Source organism: Typha latifolia, chromosome 9 (genome assembly GCF_019914945.1).
Source record: "Typha latifolia isolate L0001 chromosome 9, TyphaL0001v2, whole genome shotgun sequence".
Classification (NCBI taxonomy): domain Eukaryota; kingdom Viridiplantae; phylum Streptophyta; class Magnoliopsida; order Poales; family Typhaceae; genus Typha; species Typha latifolia.
Genome location: NC_133094.1, coordinates 11,100,292 through 11,121,264, shown reverse-complemented (window position 1 = coordinate 11,121,264; position 20,973 = coordinate 11,100,292). Strand labels below are relative to the sequence as shown.

The 20,973-nt window shown below is 37.7% G+C and overlaps 3 protein-coding genes across 4 annotated transcripts; 1 reads left to right on the top strand and 2 right to left on the bottom strand.

The window, feature by feature from the left end:
* Positions 1–1,450: 1,450 nt before the first annotated feature.
* LOC140794659 (uncharacterized) lies at positions 1,451–2,630 on the top strand. Its single transcript, XM_073146783.1, has 4 exons — positions 1,451–1,711; positions 1,825–1,917; positions 2,011–2,143; positions 2,236–2,630. The coding sequence occupies exons 1-4, from the start codon at positions 1,553–1,555 to the stop codon at positions 2,346–2,348; spliced, it is 498 nt and encodes a 165-aa protein (XP_073002884.1). The 5' UTR covers positions 1,451–1,552; the 3' UTR covers positions 2,349–2,630.
* A 7,217-nt stretch (positions 2,631–9,847) lies between these two features.
* Positions 9,848–12,982, bottom strand: LOC140794658 (protein SMAX1-LIKE 3-like). The gene is made up of 3 exons (XM_073146782.1): positions 11,600–12,982; positions 11,254–11,491; positions 9,848–11,163 (listed from the first exon to the last, which is right to left on the bottom strand). Exons 1-3 carry the CDS (start codon positions 12,829–12,831, stop codon positions 10,093–10,095), a joined length of 2,541 nt encoding a protein of 846 aa, XP_073002883.1. The 5' UTR covers positions 12,832–12,982; the 3' UTR covers positions 9,848–10,092.
* A 2,887-nt stretch (positions 12,983–15,869) lies between these two features.
* Positions 15,870–20,971, bottom strand: LOC140795463 (increased DNA methylation 1-like). 2 transcript variants are annotated; one of them, XM_073148019.1, is made up of 7 exons: positions 20,786–20,971; positions 20,623–20,693; positions 19,803–20,035; positions 19,181–19,267; positions 18,100–18,199; positions 16,727–16,922; positions 15,870–16,555 (listed from the first exon to the last, which is right to left on the bottom strand). In XM_073148019.1, exons 1-7 carry the CDS (start codon positions 20,859–20,861, stop codon positions 16,089–16,091), a joined length of 1,230 nt encoding a protein of 409 aa, XP_073004120.1. In that variant the 5' UTR covers positions 20,862–20,971; the 3' UTR covers positions 15,870–16,088. The 2 variants fall into 2 exon arrangements, with proteins under 2 accessions (XP_073004120.1, XP_073004121.1); XM_073148020.1 differs by having other exon boundaries at positions 20,623–20,686; positions 20,786–20,946.
* Between the last annotated feature and the right edge of the window lie 2 nt (positions 20,972–20,973).

Sequence of the window (20,973 nt, the reverse complement as noted above, 5' to 3'; positions counted from 1 at the left end):
CCAAAAACTGGACTTAAAAAAAACTTAATTACCCCAGAAAACTATAATCTGATTTGATTATAGTAGAGATAGTATAGTTTTACAACTCGATCTTAATAAATATTGAAATAATAGAGTATGGACAATAATTAGAACAAAATATAGTACGCTTTTAATAGATTTCTCATGAATGTTTGTTTGGATATGGAACTCATTATCACGAAGTAAAAGTACGATAACACCCTCGTACTTGTCTCTTTTTTAAACTCCTCCAACTGCTACGTTCCAAAGGCAGTTTGGTCATTTCGTCCCAAGGCATGGGAAAAAAATCTCAAGATCATATCCGTCCGTCCACGTGGAAGATCGTCCGGCTGGAAACGTTGAGGTTACCCATAGTGTCACTTTCCTCGTACGCAGGAAATACTTTGACCCAGTCAAAATTCAAGTTCCACTACTTTTTAGTGAATCTTCTTCTTTATTCTTGCTTCTCGTGCGACCTAGGAATATATAGCTTGGCATTGCGTTGGTCTTAGGACCCCAAAATATACCTCTCTATAACTAGGGTCTAAAATGCAAAAATCGTCCATCTATTCTAAATATAAATAGAGAAAATTATAAATAACTTTCTCTAATAAATAAATAGCACTAACTTTTTTTTTAAAATTTTGCATATCTCCCCGAGTTGTTGCTTTGAAGGAAACTTCCTTTTGGGGGCTTCGAAACCGAGTTATTTCGAGTTTCGGTCCAAGAGAAAGACAAAATAGAGATCCTTGGGTTAATTCGCATGTATACATTAAATATCGCGATAATTTTCCCCATGTATATATAATCGGAATAATAGCAAAAGGCAGGGTCCTTTTCGCAGTTTTCCCTTCCCAACGAGAAATTCGCACCGGCGAGGGCGGCAAGCGTTACTCGCGAAAATCGTGCTCGACTTCTTCTTCTTTTTTTGAAAGGACGAAACTGCCCTCGCGGCGCTCCAGACCGAGGGCAATCCGGGCATTTCGATTAAGAGGCAACCGCCATTCCAATTGTGGGCCCGGGACCCGAGGCGGACTCTCCGGGCCCCACTAAGTCACGTGAGAGTACAGTCAGCCACTTACGGCCTCTACCACTCGCTCATCCCTTGTTCCTCGCCTCAAGGCTCGCCACGTCGACAAATCACACGCGTCAAAGAAGGAGATTTCTTTGTCAATCTTGCCTGTTCGAAGACGGAACAGCGGATGCTGAAAGCATGTAACGCCAGGTTTACTGAGACTCGAAAAATTGACCCGAGAGAGTGAGTGCTTACTACTTGGTACTCACTCATGTTCGAGTCCTAATATCGAGTCAACGTTGAAGGTGCGTAAGGGAGAAAAAGAAACTATCCACTCCGTCACCTCGTTTACGGAGCTTCCAAAATAAACCCGAAATTCCCAAACTAAACCTCTCTAGAAATTCCCAAACTGCCCTTCGACCCCTCGCTTTAAACCCCTACCCCGCCGCTATATTTGTAGACCCAAAACCCTTCTCACTCGCCTCCTCCTCTTCCTTCCCTCCGCGCTCGCTCACTCGCACTGATAGTAGTAATAAAATGGCGGAGTTCCCACCCAACCTCGACGACGGGGAGCTCTGGCTGCCGTCGGCCATCTTCGCCGACGTCGGCGTCTGCTTGCGTCACCACCACAACCACCTCCGCCGTCATGAAGTCACAGCGGGACATCCGCCGCCGAGCCGGCCTCCCCATTACGAGGTCGCCTTCGTCTTCTTGAACCTATTTACCCACTTGGGTTCGCTTCGCCTCTCTGCCTCTCCCTACTAATTAATCTGCCTCCATTCTTTTCCTTTGCTACTTTTGGCAAGCAGGGGTTTCGTCCGGGTTGGAGCCGGTTCGGGCCGGAGTCGCATGGCGTCAGGCCGGTCTTCTTCTTCGCGCCGGTTAAGCCGGACCAGACCAAGGTGAGGTCCCCTTCGTCCTCTTTGTTCTCGCTTGCTATTTTTGGCAAAGCTGGGGTAGTTAATGTGCTACCTGCTGGGTTTATGAATCCATAGGGTTTGGGGAGGCAGCAATTCCCGGGTCAGTTCCGGTTCGTTCCGGTCCGGTCCGGTTTGGGTCGAGAATGCGGCGGGACCGGAGTGTTCCTGCCTCGCGTCATGGTCAACAACCAAGTCAAGAAGAAGCCTAGTGAGTTTTACTTTACAAACCCTAACCTTTTCTTTAATAATCCATAAGGTTTAATATGCAAAATTAAAAAAAAAAATTCATGTCTCCTTCAGACGACTTCAAAGGATTTGAGCAACGAAAGCAGCAGCAGCAGCAGAGGCAACCAAAGAAAGGAATGCAATTCCAACCTCCAGAGTTATCTCTGCCTCAAGAATGGACCTATTGATAAAAAAGTCTTTTGTAGGTTGTTAGAGAGATTACTGGAGAGAAATAGCTTAACATGGAGTTAAAATAATCTTATATATATATATATATATATATATATATATATATATATATATATATATTATTGAGATGATGATTGTTTTCTTTGATCCTTTTTACATCTTTCCCTTTTGTCCCCTATCAAACTATCTTAATATCCTCCTCCCATGTTTGCTTTAGGACTTGAGTGTACATGTAAGATGGAATAAACAACAGTAATAAGATGTTTGGCTTGTTCTTGGTTTCCATTGCTAAGTTTCTTGGACTGCTCAGTACTCAATGCACACAAAGTGGAAGCAAGCCTGCAACTTTGAACTCTATAAAGATGTTAGCTTTTTTCCTTCTTTTGGGGTCTGGGATTAAATTGGTGGCATGAGAAAGGGTTTTGGGAGTGCATTAAATGGAGAGATTGTATATTTTTAAAGTAGACCCATGCCTTAAGAGTTATGGTCCACTGTGTTCACAATCTCTGGGACAAGACAATTCATGGGATATAGTGCATGTACAGGGGAGTTTGTAGTTTTAAATTTGGACCTCTCTTTTGTGTTTGAATGGTGGCTGTAGCTGTGTCATTAGGGGCTTTAATTAGTTAGGGTGATTAATGTTTGGTCCCTTAATTTGGTGGGACTGTCTCTTGTTGGAATGGGTCCTGGTTTGATGCCTGCATGTTTAGTTGTTTGGGGCTCAAAATCTGCATGCTGTTTTGTGGGCTAAGAATCCTTTTTCTTGAAATTAAGCTTGAAGCCTTCTATAACTTTACTATGTTTCTATGGGTTTGCTCCTGGGGAGCCAAAAATTTGGGTTGGAATTTAGGTTGATGTGCATTAATGTATTAGGTCAAATGTTATGGTTTATATGCATCCAATAATACACTAAGGACTTGGTATATTTATATATGTATATTCATGCATATTAAGCCCACTTTGGAATAAGATAGTATTGGTTCATGATAATTGGAGTAAATGATATAAATGAGTAAAATTGACTTTATTATACTTTCCTAGCTTAATTAAATGCATATTCGTTATGTTTTAGAAAAATAAAAAATATATTAAAAAATTAAATATAAATTATAATTTTATTCCAAAGTTGTTATATTGTCTCCTCGTAGTATTTTTACAATTCTTAGCCAAAAAATAATTTGATTTAATTCATCATAATTTATGCTATAAAGTTTATAATAAGTAGCATCCTATATCAAAATATATTTTACTATAAACATATTTAAATATATTACAAATTATATTATTATCGTATTATATTGTTCAACTTGAATATAAATCCCAATATATCACCATTAATAATACATAAATAGGTGAGGGTAAATTGGTCATTTACATTTTAAAATAAGTGGGTAAAATATTCTAAATATTTTTTTTATCCCACCAGAAACCTAAGATAAGAAATCTAGAATAAAAGAATTTATTCTATTTTCTTATTCCAAAGTTTTTATCTGGCCCTTGGCACGAGTAATTTTAGAATAAAGAGAGTTTATAATTTTTTTTAAAAAAAAACCTACTTATTTCTCTCAACCAAAAGAAAAATTGAGGTTAAAGTTTTAAATCAGTAAAACCTGAATAAGTTTTTTTATTTTATTTTAAAGTTAAATAAAATAATTTAGGCAAAATACAGACATCAAATGATAAGATATAAACAAAAGACACTAATGATCACTATGATATGTTTCTCTAATTTTATTTTATTTTTACGTACATTGGAAGATTACAACAATCAAACAAATTAAATATGCCAACTAGTTGTACATGCAAACCAAAACATGAGATGCTACACTACTACCATTGCAACAGACCATAGCAACATGGAGATCAACTTCCAAATGCTGGAAAACAACTTCACCTGCGTTGCCTCTGAAGTGTAGAAATAGTAGTATGGATTGGATATAAACCCAATCTGCGCCGGTGGTGGAGGAGGAGACACTGGAGAAGAATTACTTTTCTTCGGCGGCGGCGGCGGCGGCGGCGGTGGTAAAGAAGGTGATTGATGAGGGGAGGATATCTGAGTAAAGGTAATCGGCGGCGGCGGCAGCAGCGGTGGCGGCTTACATATCACAGGACATGTTCCACATTCACTTATACACAGTAGACTCTCGTCGGCCGGCGGCGCGGCAGCCGTGGCCACCGTCACCTCGTCGGCTTTCACATTTGTAGGTATCAACAATATAGAGATTGCGACTGTGGACGCCAAAAATATCCATGTCTTTCTTCTGCTCTCCATAATTAATATTGGTATAGGCGTATATGGCTCATAGTTTCATGGATGGTAATTGTTAGGAGTTATAGATTAGCAAAAGCGTAAAGAACACTGATGGCATCTCTGGTTGCAATACTGTAATCAAAAGGGGGGTCGTCGGAGAGCAAAAGATGCTTGGCATGGACGGTGGCTTTGTCTTCTTTAATTGCAGCTCAGATTAGAAGATGCTTCTCGGTTTATATCATCAAGTAGAGATAGAAAACATCTTAATAAGTGAAATTAAAACTACCTACCAATCTCCCTTTTATAAAGGTAAGTCTATGTCATTGTCAGGGCATCGCTTGTGATATAAGAGTTCCATTCGTGGTAGAAGTAAAGCAAAGAATCTAATAATCTAACAGCTTAAAATTTTATTATTATTATTATTATTAATTTTTTTGCTTGCCCACCAGTCCAAATCAATAATATTTGGGCCTCTAAAATGACTACAATACCTTTTTTTTTAAATTAAAGTTTAGAGTGTAAAATAGTTAGAATAAATCTTATTTATTTAAGTTGCGTTTTAATTATAATTAATCAGATATTTGCTATGATACAAACTTATAGTAGTTGAGCTACATTATGGGTAGGGCCAATTGGGCCCTTGGCTGTGAATGGAAGACACTGTAGAAGGCCTTTAAGTGGATAGCCCATGGGCTTTAAATATATAAAAATACCCAATTTCAAGCCCAATCAAATGGGCTTCCAACTGCTATAAATTTATCGTACCCCTTTTGTTGAAGTGCAAAATTATCTCACCACCCTAATGTTAATGTCAATTTCCTGTCAATATATATGATTAGTGTTATTGTCTTCTGACTTTTCCTTAGACCTGTTTATTGCTTACTTAGGATGCTGTCTTTGGTTGGTCCAACTATTGTATACTTTCACATCATCTCAAATGGATTGTTTGGAAGAACAAGCTTTTACTAAGAAATGCCATCATCACCATCTACATATATATAAACTTCGATGATCCTTCTATATATATATATATATATATTTTTTTTTTTTTTTTTCAAATCATCCACTATCTATATCCCCTCTACCTTCGATCAGCTTGTCTTGGGATTGCTTCTTCCTCTGTGAACAAACTAATAATAATAATAATAATAAACTTGTTTACTCCACTCTCCACCAGTTCAATCATCCCCCACATGAAACAAAAAGCTCCAGTCCTTAAATATTCAAGACAACGACCCATCATCCCACAAAGGGCAAACCCCATCATTCCCCAAATTTTATTCTTTCCTCATGCCCATGCATCATGCATCATGCATGCCTAGATTTACACTTGCTCCCTTCCTTTTTGACCAAGTCCTGTGCTTACCTCCTATGGGATTTGGATTAAAGGAGTTTTTGGTTTTCCTTTAAAGAAAGAAAGGAGAAAAGAAAAGAACCAAAAAGAAGAAAAGATGGTAAGCTAGAGAGGAGCACATGGATTGGTGCCTATGGGCCTCCTCCCTAAGAACTTAGGCATCATATAAAGAGAGACCCATCTCATCACCTTGGATCCCTCAATCATCACTTTCAAACTATGGGAATGCCCACAAAGCATTTGGGTATCTCTGAGTTAGGATGGAGTTGCTGTTGTTCAATCTTGTAGGGCTTCCTGATCCGAGAATTCCCTTACTTTGATGAAGGGGAAAGGAAAAGAGTTGGATGGAGACCCTGAGCAAAAGAGCCCAGTGCAAGCTTCCTTTTCTCAAAGTCTGGCAAAAGACTCAGAGGTGTGGAAACTTTGTCTCCATGCCTTTGTCCCTTTTGGCGTTGCTAATAGTGCCTCCTTTGGTGTCAAAGGACTACTCATCAGAGTTTACCCACTGCAGCTATAGTTAGCTTCTCTTGTTATAGTTTAATCGGATAGCAAACGGAGAGGGGATATATATGATGCAAACTTTGGTAGCCTATATATTTGAACAGACACAGATCTAGCTAGAAGTACTGTTGCTTAAAGTTTATGTTAATATGCTAACTAATGAATTGTGAGTACATTGATGGTCTTATATACTGCTTAGTATTGGTTATATATGGCATGTTCATATGGACTACACTGAGGTCTTAGCTACAGCTAGAGTTATTGATTCTCTTTACAGTCAAGCCGTCCTCACATACTGAATGAATCATGGTGAATAAATTAATGAACTCATTAACTTCATGTTCTGACGCGTCTTGAAAGCTTCCTTTATCGTCATGTGTAGTTTCCAGGGGCCCACATTGTGTCTTAAGACTGGCCTTTTAATGATTTGATGAACTGTCATGTCATAAGATGCTTTATTATTAGATGCATATCTTCTTCCATCAATTACGTACTTATATAGTCTAGTTGTATATGCTTTATATATAATCACGTATCTTTATTTTCTCAATAAGCTTAAGAGCATTAGGCTTTCATAGCTAGGCCTTTAACAAACATACATAAAGATGTGATCAGCTTAGCTTTAAAAATGTAACGAACAAGGCTAGCTCTAACGACTTTGGAGAGGAGAGGTTAGGTGTCTCATACTTTCTTTTTCACTTGGATTTAGGATCGACTTCCCATTACATTCTATTAGCTTTGTGAAATTTTCTAAACGAATCTGAAGAAGGTTTTTCTTTTTGAAGCTTGCATAGAGACATTGATTAGTTGGCAGCAACTATTCATCAAAAATATCGAGAAGAAAAGAAAAAAAGCAACTACGTGAGGGGAATTTGATGGAAGAGAAGATAGTGATTTCTCCTGTCATCCTCCTAATAATAGTAGCACTAACGCTGGATTTCTTAGCTTATTCTTTGTGAAGAGCAGGATATCTTTGTTGAAAGTATATAATCTTGAGGGTTTTAAAAGGGTTTACAGCACTTTGAAAAGTATGCATATGCTTGCAGAAAGCACCATTATTTCCCAAAGACACTGAATTAATACTAGCTGTGAATGTTGGATTATCTGAGCTGATCAAAGATATCTCATCCCCAGTAGAGTACTCTTCGTTTACTTTGAGAGGGAGAAGATTTGAAGAACAGAATTGTTCAAGACTCTCGTATGACAATATGTAGACGTCTAGTTTGAACTATGAAATCAGAAGAAAGAAAAGCTTTGCCAGAATAGTCATCGCATAGTATTGCCGATCGTGAGATTATGGCAGCCTAATTGGATAACATACGAACAGCAGAAGCTAACTCGTGTGTTTCAACATTTGTTCAAAAATATACAATACGTATATGACTATCAGAAAGGTCCAAACAAGAATTAATTTATTTGGTTGTAAACTAGAATGGTAGTATAATAATTGACTCAAATACACTTTATTTGATACATTACTTCTAATATGTAATGCCTACTTAAGTAAGAAATTATATACATGAGTGGCAGGAGAAGGCAATAGATGGGAAAAAAAAATTAAGTAGAAACTTTTAATCCGTGGAATGAGTTAGGTGAGTAATAGAAGAGTGAAAGAGAGAATTTTGAGGTGATTATGTGAAATAATTTAGTCCAATCGATGATAAAATTATTATTGAACTGATGTGTAGCATAATTTAATTTGAATGGTATTTTTAATCTAGAGTTTCTTAATTAGAATAAAAATTAAATTGGAGTTCTTATGATTGCATAAATTCTAGGCTTTCTCATATTCATATACGTTTACATATATAAATCTAAATAAATATAATATATTCCATACAAGCAAGGTATCATGGTCGTTGTTCATAGTACAACAGTATCTTTGTACTATGACCTTTTCATATTAACAAAAATATCCTCTTCCTTCAAAAAAATAATGAAGGAAAGCATCATGTGTGAGTTTAATGGGAAAAATAGATTCTTTCTATTTACCCTTGAGTCCTTCCACTTTGTGCATGGGCAGACTACGTAGACTGCTCTTTAAACACTGTGTGTGCCAGTGCCACCATAGTTAGTAAACTAATAGAACTAGAATATTCATAGAACTGTAGAAGAACATATATAACAGTGAGAAAGAAAGTAATTAATGGTTAACCATAGATTTAGTACATGTTATATATATATATCTAAAAAGAAAGGGTAGGCACATGTGAGAGGTGAGTAGTTTTCCTTATATCTTGTCCTTCACATATGACATAATCCTAAGTTTTTTAAACCTTAATATTTTCCAAAAGCGTGACGCGACAAACTCGCAACTTATTGAGAAGTTGTACATTAGTGAGGTGTAAAAGGGTGGAGAAGATTATCTTTATAGGATTCTAAAGCAACTATCTTTAATGTCTAAAGATAAGATGCTTATCTTTATTTTGTGTTAATCTTTTCACACACCCACTTCTTTACAAAGATCATGAGAATGTTGGGTTATGAAATCGAAAGCAAGCAAAAGGGATTCCTTTTTTAAATCGCATCACCATGCATGAAAAGTTGTGAACTTTTGATATTTATTGAGGAGGATTGTGATTTTGCCTTCTAAAGTGGCTCTTCCTTTGCACAATCTCTAAGTTATGAATCTTTCGTTCATACTACCTTTGAAATAGTAACAGGCACATCATCTTGTCATTCGATAGATACTTAGTACTAAGTAATTCTCAAATCAAATATTGCTAGATTGTGTCTGCTAGTAGATGGATCTCCTCTAGATAGAAATGATCCGAATCAACATCATGGGAATTAGATGTACTACATAATGGGGAACATAATTAGAGCGTGTTTCTTCTTTTCTTCAACAATAAACGTACTTATGATCAGAAAGCTAATTGGATACAGGGAATCAATTGACTAGCACGTATGTATTGTTGCTAATAATATTGTTAAAAAAACTTAACGCCAATGAGGTATTCCTAGCAAAATCGTTTCTATGAATACTTAATTATGCATGCATTTCCTCCCAAAATAAAAAGGAGTAAAACAAAATAATAAGGGGAATTAAACCATCTTGACCGAGAGAAAGAAGAAAAAAGCAAAATAGAGTCGATTCTTTGCTGTAGTTGGTCTAGCTTACTGCAAGTAGGTAATTAGCAAATCTTTTAGAGTATAAAGAAAGCAAAATAGAGTGGGTAATTAGCAAAATAGACTCTTTTTTTTCTTTCTTTCTTTCTCCTTTGTTCTTGTGAAAAATAAATCAAATTTATCATGGGCTTCATCAAGATTTTTTTTTGTGCATTAATAGCTCAAAAAACTAATATTTTCCTAGAAGAGCACATGGCAACACCTATTGGGAGGTGATGAAGAAAAAGATTAATAGCCAATAAGTGAGAATAAATACGAACATAGCAAAGAAAACTTAATTTAGAAATTAAGGAAATTAATAAACACCCCACATACCAATTCCACAAGATGAGTACTCCAAATGTACAAGTATCTCCTACCTTCTTAATCTAACTTAAGCCACGCAATCCCTACTCTCTCTCATCTCATAACCCAAGAAAATTACAAAGAACAAAATGAAACATACATGAAGATTGAAACAAAACCAAAGTACAAGAAATTAAGAAGTCCTTGAAGCAATATAACAGCATTACAGGTCCTGGGGCAACTTGAAGAACAATGCCTGGTCAACTGCTTCTAAAAGACCTACATCACTAAATGAACAATATTCTTGTTCGTCATCTACCGCGCAAAGATTCAAATCCAAACGCAAACACGAGCCTATCTCCTTCTCATCTTGCTCTTCCTTCTCTTCCTCACTCTCCACCTTCTGCTTAACAGGAGGAGAACAAGCCCTAGACCTCGAATCGAAACTTTCACAGCTCAAGATAATAATAGCATCAGTAAGACTAGCTTCATCACCATGGTAGTTCTCTACCCTCCCGGTCTCAATCGCTTTCTTAATGCCAAGTTGACAGTAATAGTCCACTTGCTCAATGTCTTCCATCAAGATAACGCGGTGTGGATTCTCGCGAATTGCTTCGAAAAGCCTGTCGAGATAGCCATGGCTTGCTTCTGATCTCGATCTTTTATTCCTGTGGTCATCGGTGGAGCTACATGAGGAAGAATTAACTCCAACCATGATAAAACTATTGTGAGAACCAAAAACTAGGGTTGCTAGTTCTCTAGCTATTCTCTCCTTTCCATCAGTATCACCTCCTTGGAAGAACATCCATGTCTCCTCCTTGGTGCAAGAAGACTTCGACATATCTTTCCTCTTCATCATCCCTGATCTGCACCTGAGGACGGCGCTCGCAATCTCAGGAATGATATCCTTTTGCCGTGGCACTCTTTTCTCCAATGCATTGCAAAGAGTCTTTAGTCTCTCAGCATTGAGCTCCTTAAACCTAGAAGTGCAATCCACCTCCATTTTCCCACTTGAAGAATTTGAATTAAGGTTAGGCTTTATGTCATGGATTGTTGAGACATCGAGCTCAAGGTCTTCATCGTCGGCCTCCAAACGCCAAGGGTGCTTGGCCTCGAGAGGGAGTAGCCAAGGCTTTTTAAAGCTAGAGTAGCGCTGATCATACGAAGATATTGAAGAAGATGGAGAGATTGAAGAGAAATTTAGAGTGATCTCAGATGGATGATGCTGGTTTCCACGAGTCGAGCTGCATTTGGAGTTCCAGTTCTTGCAAAGATCTCTCATTTGGAGACAGCCCTACAAGATAGAGCAGGAGAAAATAACTTTAATTATTCAGTACTCTTGAGCAGCTTAGTATATAGGTACTATTGGATTTAAGAACAGTACCTGATCATTTCTATTTGCTCGTCCTTTCTCTTCTTTATATTCCTGGAGCCATGACGGCAGTTTTGAGGTAACCAAGCTGTGGCTACTACAAGGAGTACTATTAGGATGGCATCTAGTCTCTGTGTCAAACTTGTTGGAGCAATCAGCACAACAAGTGAGTTGGCTCTCCACTGCACCATCCATAAAGGACCAAGAACTCCCATTCTGATCACTCCTCTTGGATTTCATCTTTGAATCACTGCAACGAGAAAAGAAGATAGCATATTAGTTAGTCAATAAATTAAGTAAACTTACAAATGCAAATGTTAGATACATATAGAATAGTTATCAAATTAACTTTTTTTACCTGTCAAAATTTAGGCTCAAACCAAGGCTACCACAAGGGATGGTGTGAGTCTGAAGACCCCAAAGAGCTTCCAAAGAAGGATTACCAAATCTACACTTGATGTAGGTTTGATATGTGCCAACTCCCATGAGCCAAAACCTCCCAATCATTCCACTGCTCTCCTCCCCTCCCATTGCAGTACCATAAACCAAGCTCCTCACCTCCTTGATAACATGCTCCACAGGGCAGTAGCAACTCCTGCTCCCTTTCTCCAACCATCTATTCCAGAACTCAGCAACCCAATTGAGATCTTCCAATAGCAGCACGGTACCCTTTCCAATGCAATAACTCTTCACCAGGCACCTCAGCTCTCCAATCCTATGATCCACCTCCTCCTTTGACATGTGCCTAAAGGAGGAGATCTGAAGTGTTATGAACTGTACATTCTTTACAACTTCAGGCACATCTACTACTCCTTTGCTTACTCTATCCATCACTAATCGCACAGTTGCCTCAGTAGTAGCCAAGCACTCGCCAACTACAACAACTCTCCTCTTCTTGCTGCTAGCCAAGCAGTCCACAATGCTCATGACATCCTCACTCCTAACTTTGCTCACAGGGGTTGCCGTAGGGCTTATTCGAGGGGAGGTGATCACATCCTTGGGCTTAATGGTAGGATTAGGGTTAGGGTTAGAGGTGGGTGTACACATATCCAATGACACGGCCTGCTCCACGTTGCTCTTCACTTGTGTGCTGGAGAAGCCTGCCTCTCTCATAACCCTGGATACACTCGGGTCGTCTAGAATTGAGATGATGAGCTGCTCGAGCTCGATCTTGACCGCGAGCATCGGCTGCTGCTGGCTCTCGATCGATCCGCGCCTCTGGTGAGCTTGCGCTCTCTTGAAGGCGGCGACGAGGGCGTTAGATAGCGACGGTGGGGGGTGGTGTTGGCAGTGGTGGTGGTGGTGGTGGTGGTGAGACGTTAGCATCGGCGGGGCCGATGTGGATGCCGGGAGGCGGTTGAGGGCGACGTTGAAGCACAATTCAAGGGCCTTGCACTGGAGGGGGTGGGAATGGGACTGGAGGCAGGCTGCCCGGAGTAGGCCGGCGGAGGAGGAGAGCATGGTGTTGGCCACGTGGAGGGGGGTGACTTGAGCGTGGCCTCGCCGCAGAGCTAGTGTCACTGCTTGCTTCACCACTGCTGCTGCCTCTGGGGTGAGGGATTGTTGCACTGTGCAACCTCCTGCTCTCATCTTGACAATAATTGTAGGACTTTTTTCTCTCACTTCTCGTCGTCGTTGTTGTTGATGATGTTGAATTGGTGGAGATGGTGATAATGGTTAGTGGCAGAAAGAGAGAGAGAGAGAGAGAGGAGAGAAGAAATGAAGTAGTTGTGTAGGTTAAGTTGTCAAGGTTTAAGGGAGGAGGAGAGTGTGCTTGTGTAGGTAAGGGGGAAGTATATATGTATTTGGGAGCTCTGCTTTTCTTTTTCTTTTCTTTTCTTTTCTTTTCTTCTTCTCTTTTTGTGGGGGTTGGAGTGGTGAGATATAAAAGGATTTATGAGAGCTGTGTACTTTTCTTGAAGGGAAGGATAAATCTTTGGTCCAAAGTTGAGATTATTTTTTTTCCTTTTCTTCTACCGGGAAGTAGATTGCATGCGCTGACACAAACAAATCCAAAGGTAGCTCAGTTTTCTCTCTCTCTCTCTCTCTCTATCTCTCTCGTAAGTCGTAATAATCTACAAGACTACACTCTCTTTCTCTACTGCCAATTGGATTGAGTTCAGACGAGTTAAAAGTGTCAAAATGTGTATGAATTATATAGAGTAAAGATTTAGATTTACATTACTACTCTACAAGAATGTCATTCGAATACTAAGGACATCTGTTTAAATAGAATAACATAGGGTGTGAAATGAAAAGGAAAAAGAAAAAGAAAAAGCCTTCTACATACGCTTACCTCCTATAAAATTAAACCCTAATTAGTGTAGATTAGGGACCCAATTAAAGATGCTTAATTGCATGCAGCAGGAGGCATTAATTATAGTTGCACACTTTTATAGGAAATGGGATTCCCCGACATGAATGATGAGCAGTGGATTTATCTACATACCGATGCTTTAGGAGGGGAGGGGGTGATCTGACGTGGACCAGTGACCTCTCATCTTTTGTCAGGGCCCACCCCCCTTCTACCAGCCAATGGCCGTGATCCTTTTTTGGATCTCTAGTCTTTGAGATCGAGGTGGGTCCGGCGTCCGGTCTGGCCTTGGAACGAATCGGGAACTGTGTACGGCCTTCTTCTCTCTGCACTCAAAGCATAAGGAATAAAGTGAACTCTCTCTAATGTCATTTGGATCTCTCTCTCTCTCTCTCTCTCTCTCTCTCTCTCTCTCTCTCTCTCTCTCTCTCTCTCTCTCTCTCTCTCTATCTTTCTATCATGCAGAGTTGCATACAATCATCAGAATTAGTCCAGAAAAGTTTAGGCTTTTGAGCATCCCCAGTTTGATCAGTTACACTGCTACAAAAGTTAGGGCAGTCATATGCTCTCTCTCTCTCTCACACACACACACACTCTCTGTTGTTTAATTGTAATAGCTAGTGATATTTAGGTGACAAAAAGGTAATATCAACGAGGATTTATATCTTAGACTATACTTCTCACATATTTACAGTTTATATAAAGAGCATTCTTTGTGATATACTCTGGGGTTAGGTTAACCATACCATTGTTTAAACAGATAATATAGCCAAAGAAATATTTCATTAGTCTTTCAGAAGCATATCTTTTTAAAGGAAAATTTATATATAACAACATACTTTATAACGTAATTATAATTTATACCTTATATTTTTACTATTTGCAAATTGAGCTATCTGATTAAGCGAATACGTGCAGAAAACACATTGGTTGAGGGTATTTTTATAATTATTTTAGTTTAGTTAACTCAACTTAGAGATTTAGTTAAGTTTAACTAACTAGTATTTTTTTTTTTTTGGTACATATTCACTAAATCATAATGCTCGATTTATAAATAGTAAAAATATAAGATGTAAACTATAATTTTATTAAAAGATTGGGTGTTATATATAAATTTTTCTATAGTAAAAGCAAAATATAAAGGTCTTAGAATATTTTTTTGAAGTTTTATAAATATCAATTCCCTTTCTTGGTGGCTCTTTTAATATTTTTTCTCAAAACATCATTTGTCATATTTAATTTGCCTTATTGTAAAAGGAAAATAATTAGTTGCTTTGCTAACACTAATGCATACCCTAAAAAGACACTTTAGAGTACAAAAGGACTAGTCATGGTAATGCGTATTAGCATCGAAAGTCGTGCTAATCTCTTTGGAGATGTATAGAATAAACCTCGTTTAAACTTACTAATTAGTTCTCTTTGTGCTTCTACCTTTCAAACCAATCCAGATCACAGTCAAAATAAACTTTGGTGCCATATGGTCCAAAAGACACACAAAGGACAAGCCCAATAATAGCAAGGGCCAAAGTTGGCTTGCAATGCTACAAAAGGAGTGCTTGGAAGTAAAATAAAATTTAGAAAAAAAGAAAGAAAGAATAGAGCTAAAGGTGATGCAAATTTTCAAATGTTAACGGTTACCGACTGCTCTTAAAGGAAGGATAAGTTCTTCCTTATGAACTTCTTTTTATCCTACACAATTAAACTCTTTCATTTCAGATCTGTCCTTAAAGTAAAGTACTCTTGGTGAAGGATCATTAAAAGGGCTTATATGGCATTATCTGCCCAAAAGTTTCCTCGGTTTTAAGAATCGACTATGATTTTTATCATGTGGTGAAAGGTGCCGTTTCTGACAACATAATCAAGTGAGAAAAATGCAGAGTGCTGGATGTGAATGAAAACAGCATTGATGAATATATTGGAGAAAATGTTTAAGTTAAGTTGTAATTCAGGAAGAATAGTTAGTAATCTAGTAAGAGATTGAATCAAAGAGGAAAGAAAAATGAGGCACAGACCGCCCGAAAGAAACGGTATGCAGGCTGGCATTGTCGACGTACTTCTCAATAAATAAATAAAAATCACAAGAAAAAGAGAGAAAAAGAAAGCGATAAAGAAAGTGCGAACGAAAGAGAAACATTAGAGAAAGGTTTTTAAAGTTTATTGGAATTCGCAAGGCGCAATACACACCATACAACATAATTTTGTAAGAATGTAGCCCTTTTTCTATATTTAATTATAGTAAAGTGAGAACGATCGAACTGCGGCATAGTATTTTCTGCACAATTCACATTCACAAAGTCCGTTTAAGAAACTATGGTTAATGAAAAAAAGCAGAGCATCAATAACACCATTCAAAGTGAAACAGGGCAGGGTCATCCAAGTTCTACAACAAAATTAAAACCTTTGTGACCTCAAGGATGCTCTTTCTATTTCTAGTTCTTGCGAACCTATATTTGTAAGTTAGAAGAAAATGGCCAACAAAATCTGGATGGAGGATGCTGGCACAACAAAACAAAAAGGACGCAAAATTGAAACATTATCTTCCGATTCTGAGAAGATTGTCGAACAATATAGTGGAATAAACTGCATCCCTGTGGGTTTGTGTTGCATCATTAGCATTTTGCAGACACATGTTCATCTGACTAGACAGAGGGGGCATGCATCCTGGACCCATTTGATTGTCCTGACCAACAACTGCCGGAGGATTGGAGAGTGGGAACGGTGTAATATTTTGTTGAATCATCTCGTGATTTGTCAATGATGTATTACAGATAGGAAGGCCTCCGAGAAGGGAGCTATTCAAAGAACTGGATGTAAGAATTGATGACAACCCAGATGCAAAGCAATAATCTTGTGTCATTTTGCAGGCCTCTGGAGTGGAATTCTTCTCTTGCGTCATGCTACACTCATGATTCCACCATTCCACATCACAAGACACAGGCAGGTCTTGAATTCCCTGTCTGTTTTTGTCATGACTGACAATGTTATCAGAGTGCAATTTATCTGCACAGAGAGAGAGAGAGAGAGAGAGAGAGAGAGAGAGAGAGAGAAAGAGAAGAGAGAGTACCACAGAAGCATTATTAAGAAAAACTACCAGGTGATAAACCATTTGGACAACATTTTTTCACTCATAACTAGAAGTAGCTGAAGTAGCAAGCCAAAGTATAAGAGTACCTTCTTGAACTGCTAATGTACTGCATATGGACTTCTCAAGAAGAGTTGTCTCTGCAAAGACCACCAGGCTTAAGTTCCTGATTTCATCTTTAAGTGCTGATCCCAGGGGCTTAAAGAAGAAGGATGTCATCCATGTTTTCACAAGATCAGGTATGGAAGGAATAATCAACTTCTCTACCCGTAGAGATGACATCATCTGTTAAAAAATTGAAAGGATAGGTTGAGTGAAAACAAGCAAGAAGAGACTTAAAAATTGAGATAACAAGGATGAGAATTCCAAAAGCATAATACAATTAATTGTTGCTTATTAAATCTGTTCACATAAACGAAAACCACCATCTAGATATGCAAGTAAGAGCCCATTAGACTTGAAATTTCCATAGTCCTTTGCAGACAGAATTAATTTGTAAAGTCGAAAGTTGGAATATTAGTTACTACAACTACAGTCAAGGAAATATTTTCACAATATGTGAATGAGATGCCTGGTTATGAAGCACACCCGTAACTATTAATTAGAAGATGACTACATCTCATCAATAAATACAAACTAAAGTTGCAAGCCTGGTCAAAAATAAGAACCAAGAGTCATGATTGGGATACAATTAGCTTAATAGTATGAAAGATGATCCTTGAACTGCTGGTGAGGCAAGTTGGGTATGTATTAAATGCCTTTCTCCATGAGGAGCTGAATTAGATGCTGAGAGATAGAGAAGACAGCCTAAGAAGATATGAGAGATAAGGCAGTGATGTCCTTTTTTAATGGAGTAATAAGTCTTAAGTTTTTCTCTTATAGGTTCAAGTACAGAAAGAAGGTGCAGCAAGATACTAGAAACTCGGATTCTGTGAGTAACATATGGCTAGAAAACCCTGAACAGTTCATCTACTCATTCTGTGTTTGAAAATATTACAGTATCAAAAGGTTCATTTAGAGAAGTGATTGAAATAAAATCATAACAGCTAAAGAGGAATGCACGACCATGTCATTGACCTCTTGCCAGCATGGCTCATCAAAATTAATAGTTATATCATATTTTCACATCCTTCCAACTTTAGATATATGTTCATGAGGCTAATATGATTATATGCAAGGCAGAATTTGTAGAGAATGAAGACAGGAACATTATCGACAATAGACTAGCATTCCTTCTGAAACCTTGAGAGGCTCAACATTTTGCAATTTAAAGCACTCAAATTTCAGTACAGTACTTTTACAAGAGTGGCAAAAGGCCCCCTAGTTTATGTAAATTTTGCAATTTAAAGCACTCAAATTTCAGTACAGTACTTTTACAAGAGTGGCAAAAGGCCCCCTAGTTTATGTAATTAAGAAACATAGGCATTTATTGAACAACAAGTAAAGAAAAATTTATTTAGACCTGTTCAACTGCCTTCATAAGACGATGACACATTCCTTGTCTCTGGTATATCGGTCGTGTACCAACAAAAGGCATTTCTGCAAACTTTCGGCCATGAAACCTGCAAAAAGCCAAAGGTTGAAATTCAGCAGCACAATAAGAAACAAACAGAGCATGCTACATCAATACATTACCATAAATAATACTGAATGATAGAAGGATCATGCCAAATAAGAAATATGGAACATGGACTAACAAAGAAAGTGCAAGGGATTAAGGTGGGAAAAAGCTTTAACTAACCTGGGAACTATTTTAAAGAAGTCAAGATGACTATTAAAATCAGAAGAGAAGAAGCAACAAATTTAAGAAACTAATAAGCTTCCTAATTTGTCAAGTTGGCCACATGAAAACCTTTTTATCCATTTATCCATATCTTGGTGATGTCCTTCATCAGTTAGGGTCATCTTATCTTTTCCCACCCATCCATTGACTATTGAGATACTTTTAATCTTATTCTTTCTTCTGTATCCATATTTCTGCTGCTAATGGTATATTCTGTCAATATCAGAACCGGGCTAAATAATTTTCTCACGTATTATTCTCAAATAGAGCCACTCCACCAATCCATCTATCTGAATTCCTCATCCCAAGCTAAAATTACATTTAAAAAAAAATTTGAGCAAATTTATTCCTATACTCAATTTTCCTGGCAAACTAGAGAGGTATGGTTTAGAGGTATATGCCTTCAACCAAAGACCCTGCATGGAAGTGGAAATACATAACTCAAAGCTGGATCAAGACTCCACAAAATGTATTCTATGCTAATATATGATTTGGTCAAGGAAGGAGTAAAAAAAAAATTAAATGTTCGCATTTGAAGGCTTGCAAGAAGTAGATAGGTTGTCTTCAAAGTATAAGTAAACAAGAAAAGATGAAAACAAGCCATAGATAATGCATTTTGAAAATCAAAACGGGCTGGATTTGGTCACACTAAGTCTGTCTTGGAGAAGAAGCCACGAAGAAAAAGAAATTATGAAGTAAGATTAAGTGCAGATTCTTAGGCAAAGAGAAAACTGTTAGAAACACAGGAACAAATCCTAACCTCAATGTAGCTGCTGAAATTATTTCTCCATCCTTCTCTAGAATCATGGTGTAAAATCCTTCATAGTTCATTCGGGGAAAATTTGATCTGCATATGCAAAGACATTATCAGTACAAAATTGTGATCCCAAAACATGCACATATCATAATACTAACTTACTAAGTTACTTCAGAAAAATCGAATAAAAAGAATGGCACACAGTCTCTGATATTGAAGATAGAAAACTTACTTTGTGTTGAAAGCAGGATTGCAAATTATAAATTTTTCTAACACCACTATTTCTGTCAAAGTATTATATCAGTATATCATTTATAACATGGTATTTGCACAATACAGAACGAAAGCAGCCACATAACACCTTAACAGGTTCTTAAGAGGAAAAACAAATAAATAGGATTCCAACTAATCATCAAAACACAAAGAAGACCATTTTATACTTTGGAGTCTTAAAATCCATTTACAGAATCGAAGAAAGACTATTTGGTCATGTTAATAATTTTATAGATTAGGCAAAAGTAGCACAATTGCATATAATTCAGTGGTAGAATAAAAGCTCAGTGGTAGGAAGAACAAATCTAGATATTCATCTGTAAGTACATATATAAAGGTTTGAAAAGCTTACCCACAGCTGTAAACTGCTTGACAAATAATGTCTAGACTCGTTCTTTGATCCACAAGAGGAAGAAAGCACTCATTCAGCATGGAAAGAGCCATAGCAAGTTTCACATTGCATTCTAAAACAAATGACTTTGACCTGACTCCCTCATCCTCCTCAAGAAGTCTTAAGAGAGTCCATGAGAAACCATCTTCCATATAGTTTACAGTACCAAGCATATGCATTAGTTGATCAGCCAGCTGAAAACAAGCACGAGCATTGAGTTCAACCAAATGCAACTACAATAAGGTCACTATTATTATAAAGGGTAAATAAATATGACATTGACCAAAGGCTGGACCACACTAAGTATGATGACGCTCTAGCTTTGGACATATCTAATAGTTTACAATCATATTGTCATTTGGGATTCTCAACCAGGTGACAAACTGACAATATTTTATATGTCTACTCAACTTCTCTCAAACTTACTAGAGTAACTTTATGAGCTACAAAAGCATGATTTACCAAAACAAAAATTAGACTTCTATAAGTCAGATCAACAATGCTACATAACAAGAGATGAAAAGAAAAGAAAGAAGGGGGCATCGTAGTGCTTATGCTTTTACAAGTATAAGATATCTGAAGAAGCAATAACAAACTAGTCCACTTCTACTGCATCCTATAAGATATTATATCATCATATAGAGAAAAGGACCAATTAAGGAAATTTTAAACCCTGATGAATATAAAATTAATATCCTTTGCAGTTCTCCCCACAGAAGACTGTAAGACAACTGAAATTCTAGTGTATCCTTAAATGTAAAATGATTGAGCAAGCTTTTACCTGCTTGCAGTTCTCCCCACAGAAAAAATCTACAACATGCACCTTATTTTCTGATGCGCATTTTCTGTGATCTACAGAGCAATTGCCAGCCTATATCAGTCACCAAAATAGAGAAGATAAAAGGCATCCAAGGAGTGACATACATGATCCTGATGTTACTTACATTTGCATCTACATTGTTTGCATGTCAACAATGTCAGCGTCTTAGGAACTCCATTTGGTACACACGCAGCTGCCATGCAGACTGCACATCTACAATAGGGGCAGTCCCAGCAGCCATCTGGAAGGGTCTGAAAGAAAATATCCAACAATTTAGAAGACTTACATTGGACTAGCAAGAATAGGAAGAAT